General features: G+C 39.4%; 3 protein-coding genes and 2 long non-coding RNA genes across 6 annotated transcripts in view; 3 read left to right on the forward strand and 2 right to left on the reverse strand.

Annotated features, from left to right (window-relative positions):
• Window positions 1–308: 308 nt before the first annotated feature.
• Window positions 309–1,422, reverse strand: LOC124328653. Of its 2 annotated transcripts, XR_006916423.1 has the most exons (4): window positions 1,359–1,422; window positions 1,045–1,156; window positions 606–815; window positions 309–395 (listed from the first exon to the last, which is right to left on the reverse strand). It is a non-coding gene; the product is annotated as an uncharacterized LOC124328653 (long non-coding RNA). The 2 variants fall into 2 exon arrangements; XR_006916422.1 differs by lacking the exon at window positions 1,359–1,422 and having other exon boundaries at window positions 1,045–1,348.
• A 1,641-nt stretch (window positions 1,423–3,063) lies between these two features.
• LOC124328627 lies at window positions 3,064–11,806 on the reverse strand. The gene is made up of 11 exons (XR_006916391.1): window positions 11,725–11,806; window positions 11,424–11,620; window positions 10,578–10,747; window positions 7,319–7,482; window positions 7,099–7,254; window positions 6,646–7,033; window positions 6,446–6,582; window positions 6,165–6,344; window positions 3,474–3,646; window positions 3,243–3,408; window positions 3,064–3,166 (listed from the first exon to the last, which is right to left on the reverse strand). It is a non-coding gene; the product is annotated as an uncharacterized LOC124328627 (long non-coding RNA).
• A 1,492-nt stretch (window positions 11,807–13,298) lies between these two features.
• LOC124329460 lies at window positions 13,299–14,149 on the forward strand. The gene is made up of 4 exons (XM_046788520.1): window positions 13,299–13,469; window positions 13,577–13,749; window positions 13,815–13,980; window positions 14,055–14,149. The coding sequence occupies exons 1-4, from the start codon at window positions 13,457–13,459 to the stop codon at window positions 14,147–14,149; spliced, it is 447 nt and encodes a 148-aa protein (XP_046644476.1). The 5' UTR covers window positions 13,299–13,456.
• A 1,376-nt stretch (window positions 14,150–15,525) lies between these two features.
• LOC124328527 lies at window positions 15,526–17,600 on the forward strand. Its single transcript, XM_046787345.1, has 8 exons — window positions 15,526–15,915; window positions 15,967–16,137; window positions 16,210–16,389; window positions 16,457–16,629; window positions 16,693–16,852; window positions 16,924–17,084; window positions 17,152–17,332; window positions 17,397–17,600. Exons 1-8 carry the CDS (start codon window positions 15,843–15,845, stop codon window positions 17,591–17,593), a joined length of 1,296 nt encoding a protein of 431 aa, XP_046643301.1. The 5' UTR covers window positions 15,526–15,842; the 3' UTR covers window positions 17,594–17,600.
• Window positions 17,601–17,634: 34 nt separating this feature from the next.
• Window positions 17,635–20,021, forward strand: part of LOC124329461 (vascular endothelial growth factor receptor 1-like) — a 56,662-nt gene continuing 54,275 nt past the window's right edge. Inside the window, exons 1-8 of the mRNA XM_046788521.1 lie at window positions 17,635–17,839; window positions 17,902–18,032; window positions 18,100–18,384; window positions 18,444–18,597; window positions 18,663–19,005; window positions 19,068–19,314; window positions 19,372–19,624; window positions 19,683–20,014. Of these exons, the coding sequence (XP_046644477.1) occupies window positions 17,635–17,839; window positions 17,902–18,032; window positions 18,100–18,384; window positions 18,444–18,597; window positions 18,663–19,005; window positions 19,068–19,314; window positions 19,372–19,624; window positions 19,683–20,014 (1,950 nt within the window). The remainder of the gene's footprint in view (window positions 17,840–17,901; window positions 18,033–18,099; window positions 18,385–18,443; window positions 18,598–18,662; window positions 19,006–19,067; window positions 19,315–19,371; window positions 19,625–19,682; window positions 20,015–20,021) is intronic.

A 20,021-nucleotide genomic window follows, 5' to 3' on the forward strand; every position in this document is an offset into this window, starting at 1 on the left:
CAGCAAAGGCAACAAGAAAGCGCGCGATGGAGCCCACGGTTTGAAATTTTTAAAATCAAAATTGTTGACGTTGCTTTGCATTCGGGGTCTCGGTGCTGGTTACAAGTTTGAACTAGGAAAGGAAAACGTACAAGATCTAGGCGGTAAGTTTGACGACGTGATTTTACGTTACGAAGTCCCAGACAAAACACCAGCAGGGAAACACTGGCGTTATCACTACCTTCAGGCCAAACACAAGGAGAACGAAAATAATAGAAAAATTACAGCTAATGATTTACTCAACCCCAAGGGTAATGGCCAGTTTAGTTTCAGGAAATATTTTCTTTCGTATTGCAAGATGAGGGAAAGAGGCGACGATGTTCATTTTCAAATTATGGTGATGATCAATACAACTGCTGGGAGTTAAAAATTTGTTCGCATTTTAAATAAATAACTGATTATCAATACCAGGGAAGGAAGTTATAACTCATAAGTAGAAAATGGTCAATCAATATCAAAGTCAAATATGACAAAAAAGTCATTTAATATCTTTTCTGTTAATTAACTTTTATCAACGACTAACATAAATAGTGAAAAATAGTTTGCTAGTTTTAATCGTGCCCTACCTTTAAGGCTGCTTGATGCCGCCGAGCATTTCAGATTTCCATTCGCAGATAATCAAATCATTCCAATTAGAGATGTCGGGTAGGAAACTGGAGGAAGGTCATCCTCGTGAATACGTTCACACTCACATGAACGTACACGAGGATTCAAAGAAAGGTGAGGAAGAGATGAGTCGGCCAACAACAGTGGACACAACATCAAATAAGGTTCACCTGCATAACAGAAACAAAACCAAAAAATTAAGTTTTCCTAAATTTTTAGGAGGTGGTGTACATATAACTACATAATTGCCTGGCAACTAGAAAAAGTTAGAAAAGTAAAATGTAACATCTCAAAACCTCGAAAATAAGAACATGTGAAATGTTTAGTTAAGCTACTGCAGCTATGTATCAGTATCATTACTTCAAATACCTGACAGTTAAAATGATTAATAATAAATACCCAATTGAGGAATCTGAGGCAGCTACTGATGGCAGTTGCTACAGACACTAGCAAAACTGGCCTTAGTGGCTAACGTAGATAGATGGTGTTGATATTGGCTCAGGTATCACATCTGCACAGGAGAGAAAGGGAAAAACGAAAATACATGTTAAACAAATTAAAGGGAAACATGAAATGAGATTGAGTGAACATGCATTGAGTAGAGGTGTACTTTATTGCTTGCTCAAGCAAAACCCAAGGTCAAACCAATAATCATAGCTATCCCATTATCCAAAAATCTTTTCATTACTCAGGACTTTGAAACTTGTAAATACCTTTAATATCGTGTTTCACAAACACTTTGTTTTTACCACAAACTGCCAGTATGACGAGACACGATTAGACATTTTGTTTTGCACATTTTTTTGTCGTTGTGATTTTACCGGTTTTTTCGTGCAGCCATTGACATTGCTGCCAGATAAAATTTATGATTCTTGTTCTCCTCTGCCATCCATTCTCCCCGCCAAGTTTAAAAAATATCCATTGCTGCAACAGAATTAGACAACAGACAACAACAAAATAGGAGACCTAATGAGATCACGTGAAACTCAATTTTAAAAGATTTGGAAAAGTCGATCATCACTGTGTAACGCGCCGCCAGCGTTCAATTTTCAGTACAGCGGGGAAAGGAATATTTGACACATCCAGATGTCTGTTTGTTATGTTTGTTTGTTTTTTTAACATTCTCTGGATTTTCAGTGCAGGTACCCTGTAGTATAGGAGGAGCCAATTCTACCTGCTTTTGTACTAAAGACCCGTAAACCTTCGGCGATTCAGCCTGGTGAACTCAATCCTTCCAAGGATGAAAATGAACATCATTTATTCGTTTTCTTTGAATGTCTTGTCTAGATTCGTGTATCGCATTTTCATTCCGTATTAGCTCATCCAAAGTTGAAATGTTTCTTTCGACTTGATTTATTCATGCTAGTCAGAAGGGAGTCGGGAAATGTTATATCTTCTCCGGTCCGTGGTTTTCCGATTAACGTGGTTTTCCCATGAAACGCAGGACGTAGATTTTTGGGGAAAGTCAATCAGTCAGAGGCGGTAATCAGTGTAGAAGAGATGGAACCGCGATTGACGCCGGCGCCACGTTTAAAGTATATGCCATCTGAATAGTAATTTGGAAACAAGTCATCAAACATTCTAAATAGGCTAACTAGACGGTCCAAATACACTTTGAAACAGCACTGACAAGTCGGGTATAAGGTAGTATATTTTTGGTCACAACTCCTTGTAATAGCATGGGGGGGGGGCACAAGAATCAGACCTAATTGGAGCTGGATTCCTGGAACTGCGTGCTGTGGCGCGCGTGTGGGTTCCGTGAGTTGCCGAACTCTGTGGAAGAATACTAATTACACGACCGCCCCTATATTTTGTCTATTAACCTTATTCCTGAAGCTATAAAGAGAGAATACCTATAATAAAATCGAGCAAATGAAAAGTATGAATAAAACTAGAATCTAGTCTTTTGTTCATTATTTTGTGTTTTACATACGACCGAGTATTAATGTAGTCGGCGCCCAATTTCACCAACCTAATCAACTACCACACTTTTTCTGATTCAAGCCGATTTGGTCGAATGGTTCGCATTTTCCCATTGATTTTATTATCGCACAAGAATTTTATCGCTTTATCTTATCATCTTTATACCGAAATTCAAATCGTTCCAGTGGTGTTCATTTCTGTCAACCGCTCTCAACCGAGGGGTTCACAACTCATGTTTTTGTTGTACGAAAAACTGGCTTGCGTATAAATTGCTTAAATCACGTGCATCTAGATAAGCTTAAAATTTGTGTGGTGAACCCCTCGGCCCCTCGCCCTCAACGCGAACGAAATCAGGTCGGCCACTCTTCGGTAGTCTATTTTTAGCCTAACCAAGTCATCCTCCATCACTTTTCTCATCTTTCAGTTTTTTGTTGTTGACATTTCTGTTGAAATGAACGACATAAAAAGTCGTTTTTTTTTTAAATAATCAATTGATAACAGTTTTACAACTAACTTTTATTAGGATAAAACCAGTTTTTCATGAGCGACGTACACGCAATGACGTCCAAATAGGGGCCGTGCTTTCTCGCTACAGTTCCTGTCAATTGTCAAATCAAAATGTAAACAATCTAATGGAAGAAAAAAAAACAGCTTATTAGGCAATGCCATCATACTTAAAATCGTCGAAATGATGGCGGATTTTTCAAACGTTTCTTCGAAATTGCGAAAGTGTTCCAGGATCGCGAAACTTTTCGAAAACAAACAAACCAAAATGCCGGAGATCATGGTGTCGATATTAATCATATCTTGCGGCTTCAAAACGTTCGTTAAGGTTTCTTCCTGTCAAGAGATTATCGAGAGTCGACATATAATCAAAATGATTGAGGAGCTTCTTAATCTTTTACCAAGTGTGAACTGTATCCTTGTCTCCAGAGAATGAGATCCTCCACCAGGTTGAACCTCAAGACGCTGTCAATCGGGAAATTTTTGGACTTGAATCCGCATTCGACGTGGAGATCCACAAGGCATCCGCCAGATAGGCTCACCGACTTCCGTTTCCAAGATTTCGGTGAACTAACTATATTTAAACAACACAATTTCAATCAAGTATTTAGAGCTCCAAATTGATTTTTTAAGGCCGACGGGTGGCCAACAATTTTGGGGTGTTACTTTTTTCCATGATCTGGAGGTTTCCTTATTGAAAGTTCGAGTATATGGTATAGGCCTAACACGTATAACTAGCTGCTGGTAATCCTCCTGGCACAACACTTAAAAAAGCGATGATTTTTTAAAATCCAAGTTCGTCCATTAGTGATGCACAATAAAGAGGTACCGTAACTTTTTTTCGATGAAGAGCGGATTAAAACTATAATTGACCATGGATTGCATGCGACTCAATGAGCTCGGTCGTTATTTTGTGTGGACACTTGATTGAACCCAGCCCTTCACAGTAGAAACCACAAAAAAAATGAACAGAAAATAATTTACACAACCTCCTTATATAGGTGATAAACTGCCTTTTCTTTTACAATCCCCCCCCCCCCCCCTTGAGACTTTTTTTGGGCGGCTTGCCCAACATAGTCCTGAGAAAAAAAAAAACAGGCTACTAATTTTGTTTATAATGTCAGATTACGATATTAAAAGTTCTGGTATTCCGAAACGAGTTCAGGCCACTTGATCGACAGCAGAGTAGCTCTTCGGTGACTACCGTCTAAATTTTCATGGAAAATTGCAATAGTTCAACTGCCTTGAGTGATGAACTGATAAAACTTCAAACTAAAAAAAAAAAAAAAAATTAAAATAAAATGAAATTCCCCGAAAGAGAAACACATTTGCATCTTTTAACCCGAAAGATTTCATCAACAAATAATTTGTACAAAAAATATTAAGCCCGTCCATGAACCGGGACACAACGCAACCCGGGTTATTTCATGACCCATCGCCGTGGGTCAAGCGTGGCGTTTTGTTTTGAACGCTGAACACGTTCGAAATCCTTTGGAAGAAAATAACTCCTTAGTTTCAACTTCCGAGAAAAAAAACCCCGTCCATTACATGCGTCCAGTCAACAGCCCCAACAACTTAATAACAACGGCACGAGTTCACAACGAAAGATGTTGAGCTTTTTAGGCTACACGCCAGCCTTGTTAGTATGGTGATGTCTCATTTCATTTGATTTTGTTATTATTCGAAATCACTATATTCAGATCACACATTTCGAACACACGCGGTTCACTCTCTTCCACTGGCGATACCGTCTTTGATTGACGTTTTTCCAGCATTTATGTCACGTAATATCACGTTAATAAGTGACCGGAAAATAACTTGTCCCGACTACCCACTGACTTGCATGAATAATTCAAGTCGAAACTCGATAGAGAACTCCGAAAGAAACACTAATTTCGGATTGACTGATGCGGGTTAAAAATATGGACAAACAAAACGAAGACAAAAAGGGAAACAAAAATAAAGAAAAGAAAAAGAAAACAAATAAATTGTGTGGAGGCCTGGATGAAAAACTCTTGATTATACTTCTTATTATTCTTATTATTCTCGATTACTTCTTGATTATCTTGAATACGATTTTCGGGCGGGATTTGATTTAATGTGTTTTGAAATCCTCTTGAGAAATTCAACGAATAACTTTTTGCGGCTATTAACCAAGTTCTTCTTCTACTCATCGTGTCCAAATAGCTTATCTTCCACTCTGATCGGCTAATTATTATTTACCTTCTCTCATTGCACAAACCGAATGGCACTAAGACCCTCAATGTAATGTTAGTCAAATGAGTTGTTCACTGGGTCACGTTCAGTTTTCCAGGAAAGACAGAAAAAAAAAGATAATTCCATTTGCATCTTCTTATTTAACAAATAAGCTATGCATCTCGTTTAATGAGGCCCTATCTACTTCAATGCACAGTGAACTATCAGCTGCCGAGTCAGCAGCGGTTCCCGCTAAACAAACCAAAAGAGGGGGGTAACAAATTCAGATGAATGGCATCCAGATTTAGGCATAGAAACGGGAAAAACCTGTTGCTCAAAAGGAAACTGGGCAATCCCGCATCACGTCAGCGACCAATACACCGATACAGGGAACAAGAAAAAACCGAAAGATGGTCGTATTGAAACGACGGATGGAGCTGTTGATTCGGACCGGTTACAAGTTCGAACTGAGTAAGCGAAAAGGAGGAAGAAGGTGGGACATTGAATAAAGAATTGATTTTCCGGTATCGAGTCGACGAGTGTCAATCCGACAAGATACAAACACCTGCAGGCCATTCATAAAGAGACCGGGGAAAAGAAACTGACAACTGCAAAGATCAAACGGTTCGGATATTTCTATGGGACCTGCAAGGTGGGCATTTGTTTCTCAAAAGCCAACCGGATCAACTTAAAGTTTTGATCAGAATGATTGAAATGTATCGACTTTAACGTCTCGATTTTCTAATGTAGACCAGTTCTGTTATGAAAAATTGAAAAACAACTTTGGTTGCCAATAAACTGAAAAGCTTTTCCTATCAGATGTGGTACTGATAATAATAGTCTTACTCGGAAAATGTTTCCAGACACTACTAGTAAAAAATCGAAATTGTTCCTACCTTGCGTGAAATAAATGTTGACATTCGCAGGTGGTGGGGTCAAACGACACAGTTAACTAGTAGAGTGGAACTTGGCTATCAATTCCAAAAAGATTGCCGTGCTGAGCCGGGAGAGGGAGCCGGGCTGCCCGTAGTTTTCTCTTGGCGATGGATATCCAACGGTGCAGTCGTTGTTTTCAACTATGTCAGGGAAATGATATAATATATTTAGATTCTTCCACTCTAAAATTGTGCTTTCCTTTTCAATTTTAGGAGCCCAAAAGATATTGAATATAACAAACCGTTTTCAGGATATCGGTTTCACTTTCGTTGCGTCTGTCGTCAGTCGCATGCGGTGGACTGCAGTGCCAAAAGAAGCTTCGGGCATCTACCAGTGTCGAGATTCGAACGATGTCAGCCAGTCGGCAAGCAACACCACCTTGATTGTATCCAGTAAACAATTCTATATCTGTCGTTGTTTAAATTTTATTTTTGAACTTACGTTGCATGTTTTCCAGCTTCGATCCAACATGATGATAGGCACACTATCACGGACGAATTCAGGATCAGGAAAATAAAGTTCACATTTTCCAGAGCGGCGAGAGAAGACACACCGTCAATTTTTTTTACGTCAAAGTTGCGATAGTTAGTTGAAAGTCATAAGGAAATGTTATAACACAAATGATTAAAGACTCACCCTTCGATTCGCGACCGTTTGAGCAGGGCAAGGAGCAAGGATTTTCAGTATCGTGTTAAAATAAATGAATGGTCGGACCCTAGATGTCGTTCAGTTACGTTCACTGGCGCGAAAAAGGTTGGAGTTTAAGTGGTACTTGCTGTGGTCTGTTTTACCTGCGCGAGGTTTCATCAAGAGTCAGAAAAAAAACCACCTGTCAAAATACATTTGAAATTTTACCACCTCACCTTGAATTTTTGACTTGTAATCTCCAATAACCTTGTTCCAAAAAAATCCTTCCACTCTGACCAGACCTTAACTACCTTCTCTTCAAACCGTTGCGTTTGATATCCCTTGCGAACTATTACACGAGGTGTGAACAACTCTTCGGCGAAGTGCCCGGATCAAAGTGTTGATCCAGGAATCAACTCCCACCTATAGAAAAAGCAAAACATAAATGAACTTTGGAACGGCTAATAAACGAAAGGTTTTTTTTTACCTTAAAAATTCTTCGGTGATCTCCTTGAGAATTATTTTCGCCCAGTTGTTGCACGGAGATTTGGCGGCTCGACATGTCCTGCTGGCTGACGACAAGATTGTGAACATCGTCGTAAACAGCCGGGAATATGGAAATGCATATTTTCGCTGTCTTGGTTATTTCTGCTGTTTTCAATACAACAAAATTGATAAGTTTTCCTGTTTTGTTTTTTTCTAGTCTAATTTTGTTTTTCTATATTTTCATTCAGTCAATCCAAAAATTGTTGTTTCTTTCGACTTGAATTATTCATGACAGCAAGTAGTCGGGACAAGTTCTTACCCGGTCACATATTTAACACGATTTGCCCATGCTATATAGAGATTTTGGAAAAAAGTCAATCAATCAAAGACGGTAACCAGTCGAAGAGAGGGAACCAAGAATTGCGTCGCATTCAAAGGTATGAAGTCTGAATTGTTACCTCGCAACACCTAAAATGAATTTCAGCATAGTAATAAGGCTGGCGTCTGGTTTGAAAAGCTCAACATTTTTCATGGTGAACCGTGGCGAATTTTTATTTATAGCTGTTAGTTACACCTGTCGCAAAAATGAGCGGGGACGAAAAAAAACTGTTAATTTTTTTTTTTTCAATAAAAGAATTTCATTTTTATGTGGCACGCGTCACCTTGAGTCGACTGGAGAAGCGAACTAGTGACTCGTGTCGGAATACTAAGTAGAGCAACTTCTGCATTGTTTGCCATTGATAGAAAAGTTATCCCGCAATTAATTATACATTGAGAAGAACACGACAGTTACTCGCCGATCAGGTTACAAAAGAAGAGGAAAATTTGTGCGTAAGCATCTGCTTTTCGAGAACGATCTATAGGGTTTATCGTACAATCGATATTATACAATCGATACATAAATTATATAACATTCGACTTCCCCATTGCTGTTGAATGTGTGTAGCTATAGCTATGTGTTTGCCAATGACTTCTGCAGAAAATCGTGAATTTACGTCGAAAATCTCACCGTTATCACCACCGTGTGCAGTCCTAATGTTGTTGTTGACTTGTTGCTACTCGCAATCGCTTGGCGATCTGGATTTTGGAAGACGTGCCCAAATACATTGGAACGGCAATGATAAGTCAGATAAGAAGTCAGTTTTGGTCACAAACCTTGTTTTAGTCAGGAATAAAATCAAAACAAGATTCGAGAACTAATTGGAGTTACATTCATTGATTGATTGAAGTTCTGCACGTCTGGATTCCGAGGGTTGCAGAACTTTGGAAGGGTAGAAATTGAAAGAAACCCTTGGTACATTTTTACATTAACCTTATTCCTGCAACCATGACTTGCAACTGCCAAATGTTCAATCCATTTTCAACGAGTCTTCGGCGAGAAACAGTTACCCCTTTGTTGTGCTCCATCACTAAAATAAACGAACCCGGATTTTAATATCATCGTTTCGAAAGTGGTGATTAGGAGAAAAAATAGCGAGCCCTACGTGTTAGCCCTAAAATACACGCACTTATTTCCAGAATAAGCTTCCGATAATGGAAAAAGGTAACCAAATTTTAGCCCTCCCCATTCGGAACTTTCAAATAAACTTGGAGCTCTAAAATTTTTTCTGAGACGTGAATATTTAGTGAATTCAACGAAAACTTTGAAAAGAAAGTTGACGAGTCTATCCGGCGGAGGCATTGTGGATCTCCACGTCGATTGCGGATTCAACTACAAATATTTCCCGATTGACAGCGTCTTGAGGTTTAACCTGGTGGAGGATCTCGTTCTCTGGAGACAAGGATATAGTTCACACTTGGTAAATAAAAGACTTTGCATAATCATTTAAATAATAAGACTCTCGATAATTTCTTAATATAGGAAGAAAGCTTAACAAAAGTGTTGAAGCCAGAGGATATGATTCATATCGACAGCATGATCACCAGCATTTTATTTTGTTTGTTTTCGAGAAGTTTCGCGATCCTGGAACACTTTCGCAATTTCGAGGAAACGTTTGAAAAGTCCGCCATCATTTCGACGATTTTGAGTAAATGATGGCAATTAGCTAAGCTAAGTTTTTCCATTTGATTGATTAAATTATGATTTGGCAATTAACAGGAACTGTAGCGAGAAAACACGGCCCCTACTTGGACGTCAATTCGTGCACATCGCTCATGAAAAACTGGTTTTACCCTAAAAACAGTTGCATGTGAAACTGTTCGTGTTATTAAAAAACGATTTTTCTATCACGTTCAATTAAACAGGAATATTAAATATAACCAATGAAGGTGATAAAAAACAAACAGAAAACAGAAAGGTTTACAGAGGATGACACGGTTCTAACTGATCAAAACGTCACGGCGTTTTATCTTACGGGGCACGAACTTCATAAGGTTATATAGGCTAAAAAAAAAGCTGAAACGGTTTGAACTTCTTCTAGCGAGATAAACATTCCACAAAAACAAATAGAAAATACGAATCGTCGTCGGGGAGAAAGTAAAAATGTTCCGAATAGTTTTGGAATTTGTCTGGCGAATCCTGTAGAACAAGATCATCTCATAGCTTTATTGAAAGAAGAAAATAAAAGACAAAGCGGTTGCAATATGTTAAGCGCATGCGATAGCCAAACCATCATAACGAAGGGTCACGAGCGTTTGTAAGGTTTGCTGGGCAATCTCCTCCAGAAATTCAACCGGTAGCTATTTATTTCGCACGATTATTTCGGTGAACTATGGGTGCACGAAGTGATTGGGATCAGTGGTTCGATTTAAAATTAATATCTTGGCATGAAAAATACGAGAATGTTCAGTTCGATCATCTTCCCTGTTCTGGGTGTTGAAATTGCCAAACGATGGCAATGAATTGACAACTATAATTAACAACAATGTCAACACATAATTCGCTCATTTGCGCGTCTCGTTTTGAATCGAATTCGGTGCATAACCGTTCACGAGGATTTAAACTGTTAAATACTAATTTCAAATCAGAAAAGAGATTGATAAATGACGGATAAGTGGATTAGGTTATATAACTGCGCTATTTATCACGCTACAGAACATAACCAGGAACGCTGCGCCGCCTACGTTCAAATTTTCAGTATCACGGTACACTAAAGGAAAAGGAGCAGTCGACACTAGATGTCGTTCAGTGACTTGCGTGAAAAAGGTTGGAGAAGCGGGAGCTTGTTATTCAAATGCTTTGCCTCACCTCATTCAACAGTAATAAACTTTTAACGACCACCAAAAAGAAGACCCCGAAATAGTGATAGTTTGCGCCCTACCTTTGTTGTCGCAGAGCATTGTCAGGTATCATTTGCAGAGACTTAAATCAGATGAGGTACTAGATGATGGGGTCCAATTAGAGATGTCAGGTGGGAAACTGAATGAAGGTCATCCTCGTAAACACGTTCGATCCTCGACACCTGTGGATGCAACATCAAACGGGGTTGACCTGAATAACAAAAACAAAACCAAAAGTAACCAAAAGTTTTTGTAAAAATTTTAAGGAATCCACAATTAAGTTACTGAAAATGGGATGGTCATACAACTCATTTCTATTCAACTGACAGCATAAAGTTGTGAAAGTAATATGTAGCTACTCAAAACCTCTAAAAAAAGCTCTTGATTAGCTTATCCCATTGTCCAAAACCCTTTTCATTATTACTATTAAATTTTGCAACCTTTTTATAAAGCCCCGTGTTCCGTAATCGCTTCTTATCACAGACTTCTTGAATGGCGAGACACGATTAGACACTTTGTTTAACAGTTTTTTAAATAGTGCAATTCCCGGCTTTTTCCGCAGCCGTTGACGCGGCCAAATAAGAAAAAAAAAATTATTCTTGTGCTCTCGCCAAGTTTTTGCACTAGGCATCGGAACCAGACCAAAGACAAGAAAAAAAAGGAGAGTGAGGAGACCGAACGGGATCACGTGAAACACTTTTAAAAAGAATAAATTTTTTTGTAAAAGTCGAGCGACCATCGCGGATTTTCCCCTACACTATCTAATCAATAGAATAGCTACTTGCACGGGGAAAGTACCTTCAATCAAATGTGGTACTAATAATTGTCTTATAATGGGAAACTGTTGCCAGCCACTACTAGGTAATAATGAAAATGTTATTGCCTACCTTTCGTGAAATAAATGTTGACGTTCTCAGGTGGTGGAGTCAAAGCGACACTGTTAACTCGTGGAGTGGCACTTGGCAAACGACTCGAAATAGATTGCCGTGCTGAGCCCGGCTGCCCGTCGTTTAATCTTCGCGATGGATATCCAATGGTGCAGTCATTGAACTCGACCATAATCGCCTCCCACCAGGTAAATTCACTAAATTACATTTAGGGAAATGAGATAATAGTTAGATTCTTCCAGCCTAAACAGTTCTTTTCTTTTAAATTGTAGGAGCCGAAAAGATATTGAATATAACAAACCGTTTTCAGGATATCGGTTTCACTTTGATTGCGTCTGTCGTCAGTCGCATCCGGTGGACGGCAGATCCAAAAGAAGCTTCGGTGGTTGAGGTACGAACGATGCCATCCAGTTGGCAAGCAACACCACCTTGCTTGTCTGGTGGTGCGTAGTCCGGTCGTTTAGACTCACGACTTGATTGCATGGCCCTAGAAAATTATGTGCGAAATTACCTTTGAAACGACTAAACGAAAGGTTTTTTTTTTTTTACCTTAAAAATGCTTCGGTGATCTCCTTGAGAATTATTTTCACCCAGTTGTTGCAGGGAGATTTGTCGGCTCAACATGTCCTGCTGGCGGGCGACGACGTTGTGAGCATCGTCATAAACAGCCGAGAATATGGATAGCATATTTTCGCAGCCTTGCTTATTTTGGCTGAACTTTTCAAAGTAACAAAAATTTATTAGTTTTCCTGTTTTGTTTTTGTTTTGTTTTTGCTTTGTTTCTTTCTGGTCTAATTTTGTTTGTCCATATTTTCATTCCGTCAAATCCCAAAGGTTTCTTTCGACTTGAATTATTCATGTCAACTGGTAGTCGGGACAAGTTCTTTGTCGGTCACTTAATAGCATGATATTTCCATGAAATGCTCTAAAGATTATGGAAAAAGTCAATAAATCAAAGACGCAGTAACCAGGCGAAGAGAGGGAACCGCGTCAGCATGTTCAAAATATGTGATCTGAATATAGTCATTTCAAAATTGTAAAAATATAAGCAAACAACTACCGAAAAATGAAATGACGACATCAGCATAACAATAAGGTTGGCGTCTAGTCAGAAAGCAGTCTCAACATTTTCGTGGTGAACCCGTCTCGTTTCACCGCCGCAAGGAATTTTATTATATAGCTGTTACACCTGTCGCAAAAATGGAATTATGGTTAGGAAAAAAAATTAAATAAAAATAACAAAAAAGTTGCTCATTTTTCAAAAAGAATTTCATTTTTCTGTGGCAGGCGCCGCCTTGAGTCGACTGGAAAAGCGAACTAGTGGCTCGTGTCGGAATTATTTGTCACGTATTACCCAGACATTCCTGCATAATTTGACATTGATAGAAAAGTGGAAACTCATGCCCTGATCAGCTTTACAAACGAAGAGGAAAATTTGCTCTTGTTCATTTTCTATTTAGAGAACGATCTACAGGGTTTAAAATTGGCAATCGATATAGCGTTCGACTGCCCATATATTGCTGTCGCTCTGCCCATGACTTCTGCCAAAAATCGTGGATTTACGTGGAAAAGCTCCCCGTTATAGCCACCAACGAAAATGGTGCAGTCCTTAATATTGCTGCTGTCGCTTCTTGCGGTGGCTCGGCAATCTGGTCTTTTTTTTTTTTGGTCAAAACGACCCCTTGAAGGAGGAAAACATAAACAAGAATCAGAGTTCGATTTTAGGGACTGCACCTGTCGGTTTCGAGAGTTGCCAAAATTTGGAAGGATACTAATTAAACACCCGCATCGATACATTTTGACGTTAGCCTTATTTCTGCAACTATGACAGCACTTGCCAAATGTTGCAACCCATTGTCAACGAGTCTTCGACTAGAAACAGTTACCCCTTTGTTGTGCTCCATCACTAATAGACCAACCCAGATTTTTTTTTAAATCATCGCTGTGAAAGTATTGCGTCAGGAGGATAACAAGCTTAGCGACGTGTTAGGCCTAAACAATATTCGTTATTCTATATTTTAAAAAAGCTCCGGATGATGGAAAAAGGTAAACACACCCTAATAGACAGTTTTAAAATTCAAATTGCACAAACCCCGTCGGAATTTCAAATCAATTTTGAGCTCTAAAACTTTTTGGAGATGCGTCATTTTTAGTGAATTCACCGAAAACTTCGAAAAGGAAGTTGATGAACCTATGCGGCGGAGGCATTGTGGATCTCCACGTCGATTGCGGATTCAACTACAAATATTTCCCGATTGACAGCGTCTTGAGGTTTAACCTGGTGGAGGATCTCGTTCTCTGGAGACAAGGATATAGTTCACACTTGGTAAATATTCAGAAGCTTCCCAGCCATTTGAGAACAATACGACTCTCGATAATCTCTAAATATAGGAAGAGAGCTTATTGAAAGTTTTGAAGCCGGAGGATATGATTCATATCGACACCATGATCACCAGCATTTTGGTTTGTTTGTTTTCGAAAAGTTTCACGATCCTGGAACACTTTCGCAATTTCGAAGAAACGTTTGAAAAATCCGCCATCATTTCGACGATTTTAAGTACGATGGCATTGGCTAAGCTGTTTTTTTTTTCTTCCATTAGATTGTTTACATTTTGATTTGGCACTTAACAGGAACTGTAACGAGAAAACACGGCCCCTATTTGGACGTCATTTCGTGCACAGCGCTCATGAAAAACTGGTTTTACCCTAAAAACAGTTACATGTGAAACTGTTCATATTGTAGAGAAACGATTATTCTTTCTCTTTCAACTAAACAGGAATGTTAAATATAACTTATGGAGAATAAATTTAAAAAAAAATAGATTTAATACATTAAATATAACACGGTCGACATCTTGCGTCGTCTTGCGTGACAACGAACATGTAAAATAGGCTACTGAAAAGTGGCCGTTCTGATTGCTCGTAAAGTCGAGGGAAACGGAACACCACTGAAACGATCCGTCTTGCAAAATAAACATTCGATAAAATCAATGGAATAAAACGTCAATCATCCTCATCGTCGGATGGATTTAAAAAGCGACAGTTATTGTTATAAAAGCTATTAGTTTGACGAATTGGGACGCTGTCTATCCACATGTTCGGTCGCATGTATAAAACAAAAAATGCAAGACAAATGATTCCAGTTTAATCATATTTTCGAAAAAAAAAATAATGTCTAGTTCTTTGTCTGAGTACCAAGAAATCCTTTGCCAACAACAAATGTTGATCTTGTCTGAAGACAAGCCGCGTAAATACTTGACTTGATTGAAACAAATGGATTTTGAGATGCAAATATGCAATGGAAACAGAGGGGACAAAGTAAAAAGGTTACGAATAATTTCGGAATCCGTCAAGCAAATCCTAAACAACATCATTATCCCATCGCTTTAGCGGTTGGAATATTTTTAACCAAACCATTAGTCATCATCCATGGCCAAACCGACGAAACGAAGGTGGTTCTTTTAAATTGCCCAACGATGGCAACGTATGTGTATAACTAGTCAACATTAACGTTGTTTAAATAAACCTGTTTTGGTTACGCAGAATTGTACGAGGAAGCATGTTTTTCGAAACATGATTCGCCCTCGATTCAAGTCAATTGAGCGCCTCGTTTGAATCGAATTCGGTGTAACCATTCACGAGGATTTCAACTGTTAAGTACTAATTCAAATCAGAAAAAAAAACAAGAGCTTGTTGAGAGTTTTTAAATGGTATGAGTGGATTGGGTTACATACGCGCACTATTTATTACGCCACAAATCATAACTGCTGATTTCATTGATCATTATAGCAAAGCCTGGGGCAAAGGGACTTTTATTTTAACATTTAACGGGGACGCAGTGCCTACGTTTAAATTTCAGTATCGCGGTTAAGTCTAAGGATAGTCGATCCCTTGCGTGAAAAAGGAGCGGAAGCTTGTTATTCAATATTTCGACTCACTCAACAGTAAAGAACTGCTTAATAGCAAAAATGTGATTCTTGTTCTCCCCCACCCCCGAAACAAAAATAATGATGCCCTAATACGTAATTAGTCATCATCATTAATTGACTATTAGCTTTCTAACACTGTGACTAATTTGAGGGGCCTGGCCGTACTTATTTTAAGGAAGCCAGCTCGCAGCGGAAGTGATACTGGCACACTCTTTCTGCTACGTTATTTCCAATTTTACCAACCCTGTGGTCGTTGACATTACCGAGGAAATGTAATCTCGAACCGCGATCACTCGAAACGGGCCAGAAAGGCTCCATTCACCGAAAATTATGGAACCTGCAAGGCGGGGCATTTGTTTCTCACAAGTCAAACAGATCAACTCAAAATTTTCATCCTAATTTTGGAACTGTATCGCATTCAACTGTTGTTTTCTCGAGTGTGAATGTTACGAAAAATAGAAAAACAACTTTGGCAGTCAGGCAACTGAAAATGAATCTCCTATCACTATCAGAGGTGGTACTGATAACCGTCTTACTGGGAAACTGTTGCCAGCCACTACTAGGTAATAATCGAATTTTTTCCTACCTTGCGTAATAAATGCTGACATTCTCAGGTGGTGGAGTCAAAGTGACACTGTTGACTCGTCGAGTCAAACTGGGCAATCGACTCGAAATAGAATGCCGTGCTGAGCCGGGAGAGAGAGCTGGGCTGCCCGTGGTTTTATCTTGGCGATGGATATCCAACGGTGCAGTAGTTGAACTCGACCATAATCGCCTCCCACCAGGTAAATTCACTAAATTGCGTTTAGAGGAATGAGATAATAGTTTCTAAACAGTCCTTTTCTTTTAAATTGTAGGAGCCGAAAAGATATTGAATTTAACAAACCGTTTTCAGGATATCGGTTTCACTTTCATTGCGTCTGTCGTCAGTCGCATTCGGTGGACGGCAGTCCCGAAAGAGGCTTCGGGCATCTACCAGTGTCGAGATTCGAACGATGTCAGCCAGTCAACAAGCAACACCACCTTGATCGTAGCCGGTAAACAATTAAAATTTTGTCGATGATTAATTGTTTTACTTGAACTTACTTTGTATATGTTTTCCAGATTCGAGCCATGACGATGGGCGATTTCATGGACGAATTCAGGACCAGGAAAATAAAATTCACATTTTCCAAAGTGGATCGACTTTCAATTTGACGTGCCTTACTAGTGTCGGTCAAGTTGAATGGCTGGGACCTCAATCAGTGGAGGATGATGAGTACTATTTCCGAGAAAAGGTAAAATATTAGTATTTCGTTAACAGAAACTATGGTCTTATATTTGAAATGTTGTAATAACAGGAGATCCCTCTGAGATTTCGATGGTCTAAAAAAACAAAATTCAAGGGGTCTATTTCTGTCCTGATTGTTCAGAACGCCAGTTATTTGGATACGGGCTATTACACCTGCTACAATAAAAATAACTTCAACGTCATTGACCGTCAATTTGTTTACGTCGAAGGTAATATAATTAATTTAATGTTTAGGTTTAGTTTGCAAATGAATTTTTTTCTTTTTCTACACATGGTACAGATCCCCAACATCTGATTCTTCCACCGGTCATTCAGCCGGTGGGTCAATATCGAAACTTACGAGTCATTGGCTATTATTCGGAATCCGATGTCCACGTTGGCTGTGGTCCGACTCATCCATCCGTTCGGGTTATCCTGAAAAAATTAGACAACGAAATCAAAGTGAGTTCAAAATAAATACCGATGAATAAAATGTGAAAACAAAAACAAAACAATTAAAAATCGACAGGCAATTGCATCCTCTGAAGAACCGGATGATCTAAACAACGACTGGAGTTTCAATCCATTTGAAGGATTCAAAATCAACATGGTCCATTCGTGGGAGATGATGGGTCAATACCAGTGCGAGGCCACATTGTCTAATTCGAGCAAGAAGAGTGTCCCTACTAAATTCAAAATTGAAATTCATGGTACGCACCAAAATATCTGGCGATTTACGTTCAAAATTTCTTATTACCCATTTTCTTCACACAGGATTGCAAGTGCAGAGCAATTTCGATCCTTTCACACCGATCGTCGAAGGAGATCAAATCACTTTGACGTGTCGCAGTAAAAACAAAGACGTGATGGACCTAGCCTGGCGATGGCTACCTGCTGTTCCACTGCCTTACCAAACTATCCCATTCATGGAAATCAACGCTACTCGTCTCCCAGCAGGCCTGATTTTCTAGAATTTTACTTATTTAGTTATTTTAGTCTTAATTACAACAAAATGTTCAAACTGACAGACGGGAAAGGTTATTTGTTGCCGTTCGAGAACGAAACCAGCGACCAGGATTACGCACCGCCTTTGGGAACGTTCCAGGTGCACCGATTGAAATGGACCAATTTTCCAGTGGAAGCTAATGGAATATACCAGTGCTACGACGCTAATAATTTAAATATTCCCGTCAGCAACATCACAGTCAATGTCGCTGGTATAATCTAATTTATAAAAATGTCAAAGAGTGCATTTAATCAACAGACTTTCTAATTCTAGGTTCAAAGGCTCCAGTAATAATCGATTCAGAGGATGAAGAAATTGATGTGTATCCAGGAAACGAATTTTCACTGGAATGCAGCGACAATTCAGCATTTCCAAAGCCCAAAATCCAGTGGTTCATGAGAATTGTACGACAAATTTTAAAATGATTCAAAGAAAAAAAAAATTCTTAGTGTTACCTTCTCAATCGTACAGAGGAAAAAACAGGCTGAAGAAATCCTGGACGACGGACGGATCAAGTACCACCACATCAATACGACGGACGATGGGCGGAGCAGTGTCCTCACTGTTTCCTACGCTAGCACCGACACCACGTACTGTTGTCGATTCACCAACTTCAAAGGATCGGAAGAAAAGTGTTTTAAAGTCATGATCCACGGAGTGGGAACCGGAATCATTGCTGCTGTTGCAGTGGCGTCCTTTGTCGTCGTTGCCATTATTCTACTGGCCCTTTTCCTCAAACGCTACTACAAACAAAAAGTTGTGTTACACATAAAAATGATAAATTCACGTATAGCGTAACATTGTCTCATTTTCAGGTAAAGCAAATGCACCAAGAATTGATTATTAATCGTTTAAAGCTGTTGGATGGCAATCTGGAAAGAATTAATCCTAACTTGCCTATGGAAGACCAAGTGGACCTTCTGCCTTACGACAATAAATACGAATTCCCCTCCAGTAATTTGGTTCTTGGTGAGACATTAAATTAAATTAAAGAAAACCACTTGTTGATTTTAACAAGATACTTTTTAAAACAGGGAAACAACTGGGCGCTGGACAGTTTGGTCGTGTCGTTCAAGCTAAAGCCGTGGGAATGGGCCAGGGGAATAGCAAAGTCGCTGTGAAAATGGTCAAGTCTGCGCTGGACAACACTGGGCTGACGTCACTGGCATCGGAGCTTAAGATCCTGATTCATTTAGGCTCACATTTAAACGTCGTGAGTCTTCTAGGAGCCTGCACTAAAAATCTCATCCAGGGCGATCTGATGGTCATCGTGGAATTTTGCGCTTATGGAAACTTGCAGGACTTTCTGATGACCAATCGTAGTCATTTCATAAACGAACTCGACGCAAATGGCGATCCCTCACCTCTCTGTCAACAGTAAATTTAATCAAACCTATTCAATAATTAAAACCACCTATAATTAAAATGATGAATTACAGCAAAGCTGATCCTAAACTGGCGCCTCAATTAGTTCAAAATATCCCCACCATGAAATTCGCCTCATTGGATAAAAGTGCTGTCAAATTGACACCAATTGAAGCTGCCGATAGTGATTGCAATCCCCGATATTGGTCGCCCAACTGCAGCAAGAAGGAGGAGCCTCGTAGTCCCGTAGTCTGCACTCGCGACTTGATTGAATGGTCCTACCAAATCGCCTGCGGAATGAACTACTTGACTAAACGAAAGGTAAAATAACTTGTTAGAAATTTCATTGGTGACTTCTACAACATCTACTTCCCTCAGGTGTTGCACGGAGATTTGGCGGCCCGAAATGTTCTGTTGGCTGATGACAACATTGTAAAAATCGCCGATTTCGGATTGTCACGCAAAGTCTACAAGAATTGTAACTACCAGAAACAAGGACAAGAAGCTCTGCCTGTCAAGTGGATGGCCATTGAATCGCTGATCGATCGAGTCTTTTCTTCCCAGTCGGATGTTTGGTCTTTCGGCGTTACCATTTGGGAACTGTTTTCTCTCAGTAAACAACCCTACCCAGGTACAGTTCATTTTCGTTTGGCTGATGAATAAAAATGAATTCTTTTATCTTTGGGCAGAGGTGAATGAACTAGCGGATTTGATCCGCTTTTTACAAAATGGCAGGAGGATGGAGAGACCGGAATTGATGCCCAGAGCCATTGGTGATGTCATGGAGGAATGCTGGAAGCACAACCAGGAAGAGAGAGCGACATTCGCTCGATTGGAACACATTTTGGGCGAGATGGTCGATCCAATCATCCGCCAACGTTTTGCCGGCGAGGAAGTGATGATAGAACAGAACAATTACTTGAAAATGAACAAAAAAATCCGTTTTAATAATCCCGAAGCTCAATCCGAATATGAAACGATGACCAGCAATGAAAATCGACAGGTGATTTCGGTATTAAATGCTTCCT

Source organism: Daphnia pulicaria, chromosome 3 (assembly GCF_021234035.1).
Source record: "Daphnia pulicaria isolate SC F1-1A chromosome 3, SC_F0-13Bv2, whole genome shotgun sequence".
Taxonomy (NCBI): Eukaryota; Metazoa; Arthropoda; class Branchiopoda; order Diplostraca; family Daphniidae; genus Daphnia; species Daphnia pulicaria.

Coding starts and splice junctions, on each gene's coding strand:
- LOC124329460 (XM_046788520.1), top strand. Junction 13,750..13,814: donor AAGGATATAGTTCACACTTG/GTAAATATTCAG, acceptor CTCTAAATATAG/GAAGAGAGCTTATTGAAAGT. Junction 13,981..14,054: donor CATCATTTCGACGATTTTAA/GTACGATGGCAT, acceptor GGCACTTAACAG/GAACTGTAACGAGAAAACAC.
- LOC124328527 (XM_046787345.1), top strand. CDS start 15,843: ATGAATCTCCTATCACTATCAGAGGTGGTACTGATAACCGTCTTACTG. Junction 15,916..15,966: donor CTGTTGCCAGCCACTACTAG/GTAATAATCGAA, acceptor TGACATTCTCAG/GTGGTGGAGTCAAAGTGACA. Junction 16,138..16,209: donor CCATAATCGCCTCCCACCAG/GTAAATTCACTA, acceptor TTTAAATTGTAG/GAGCCGAAAAGATATTGAAT.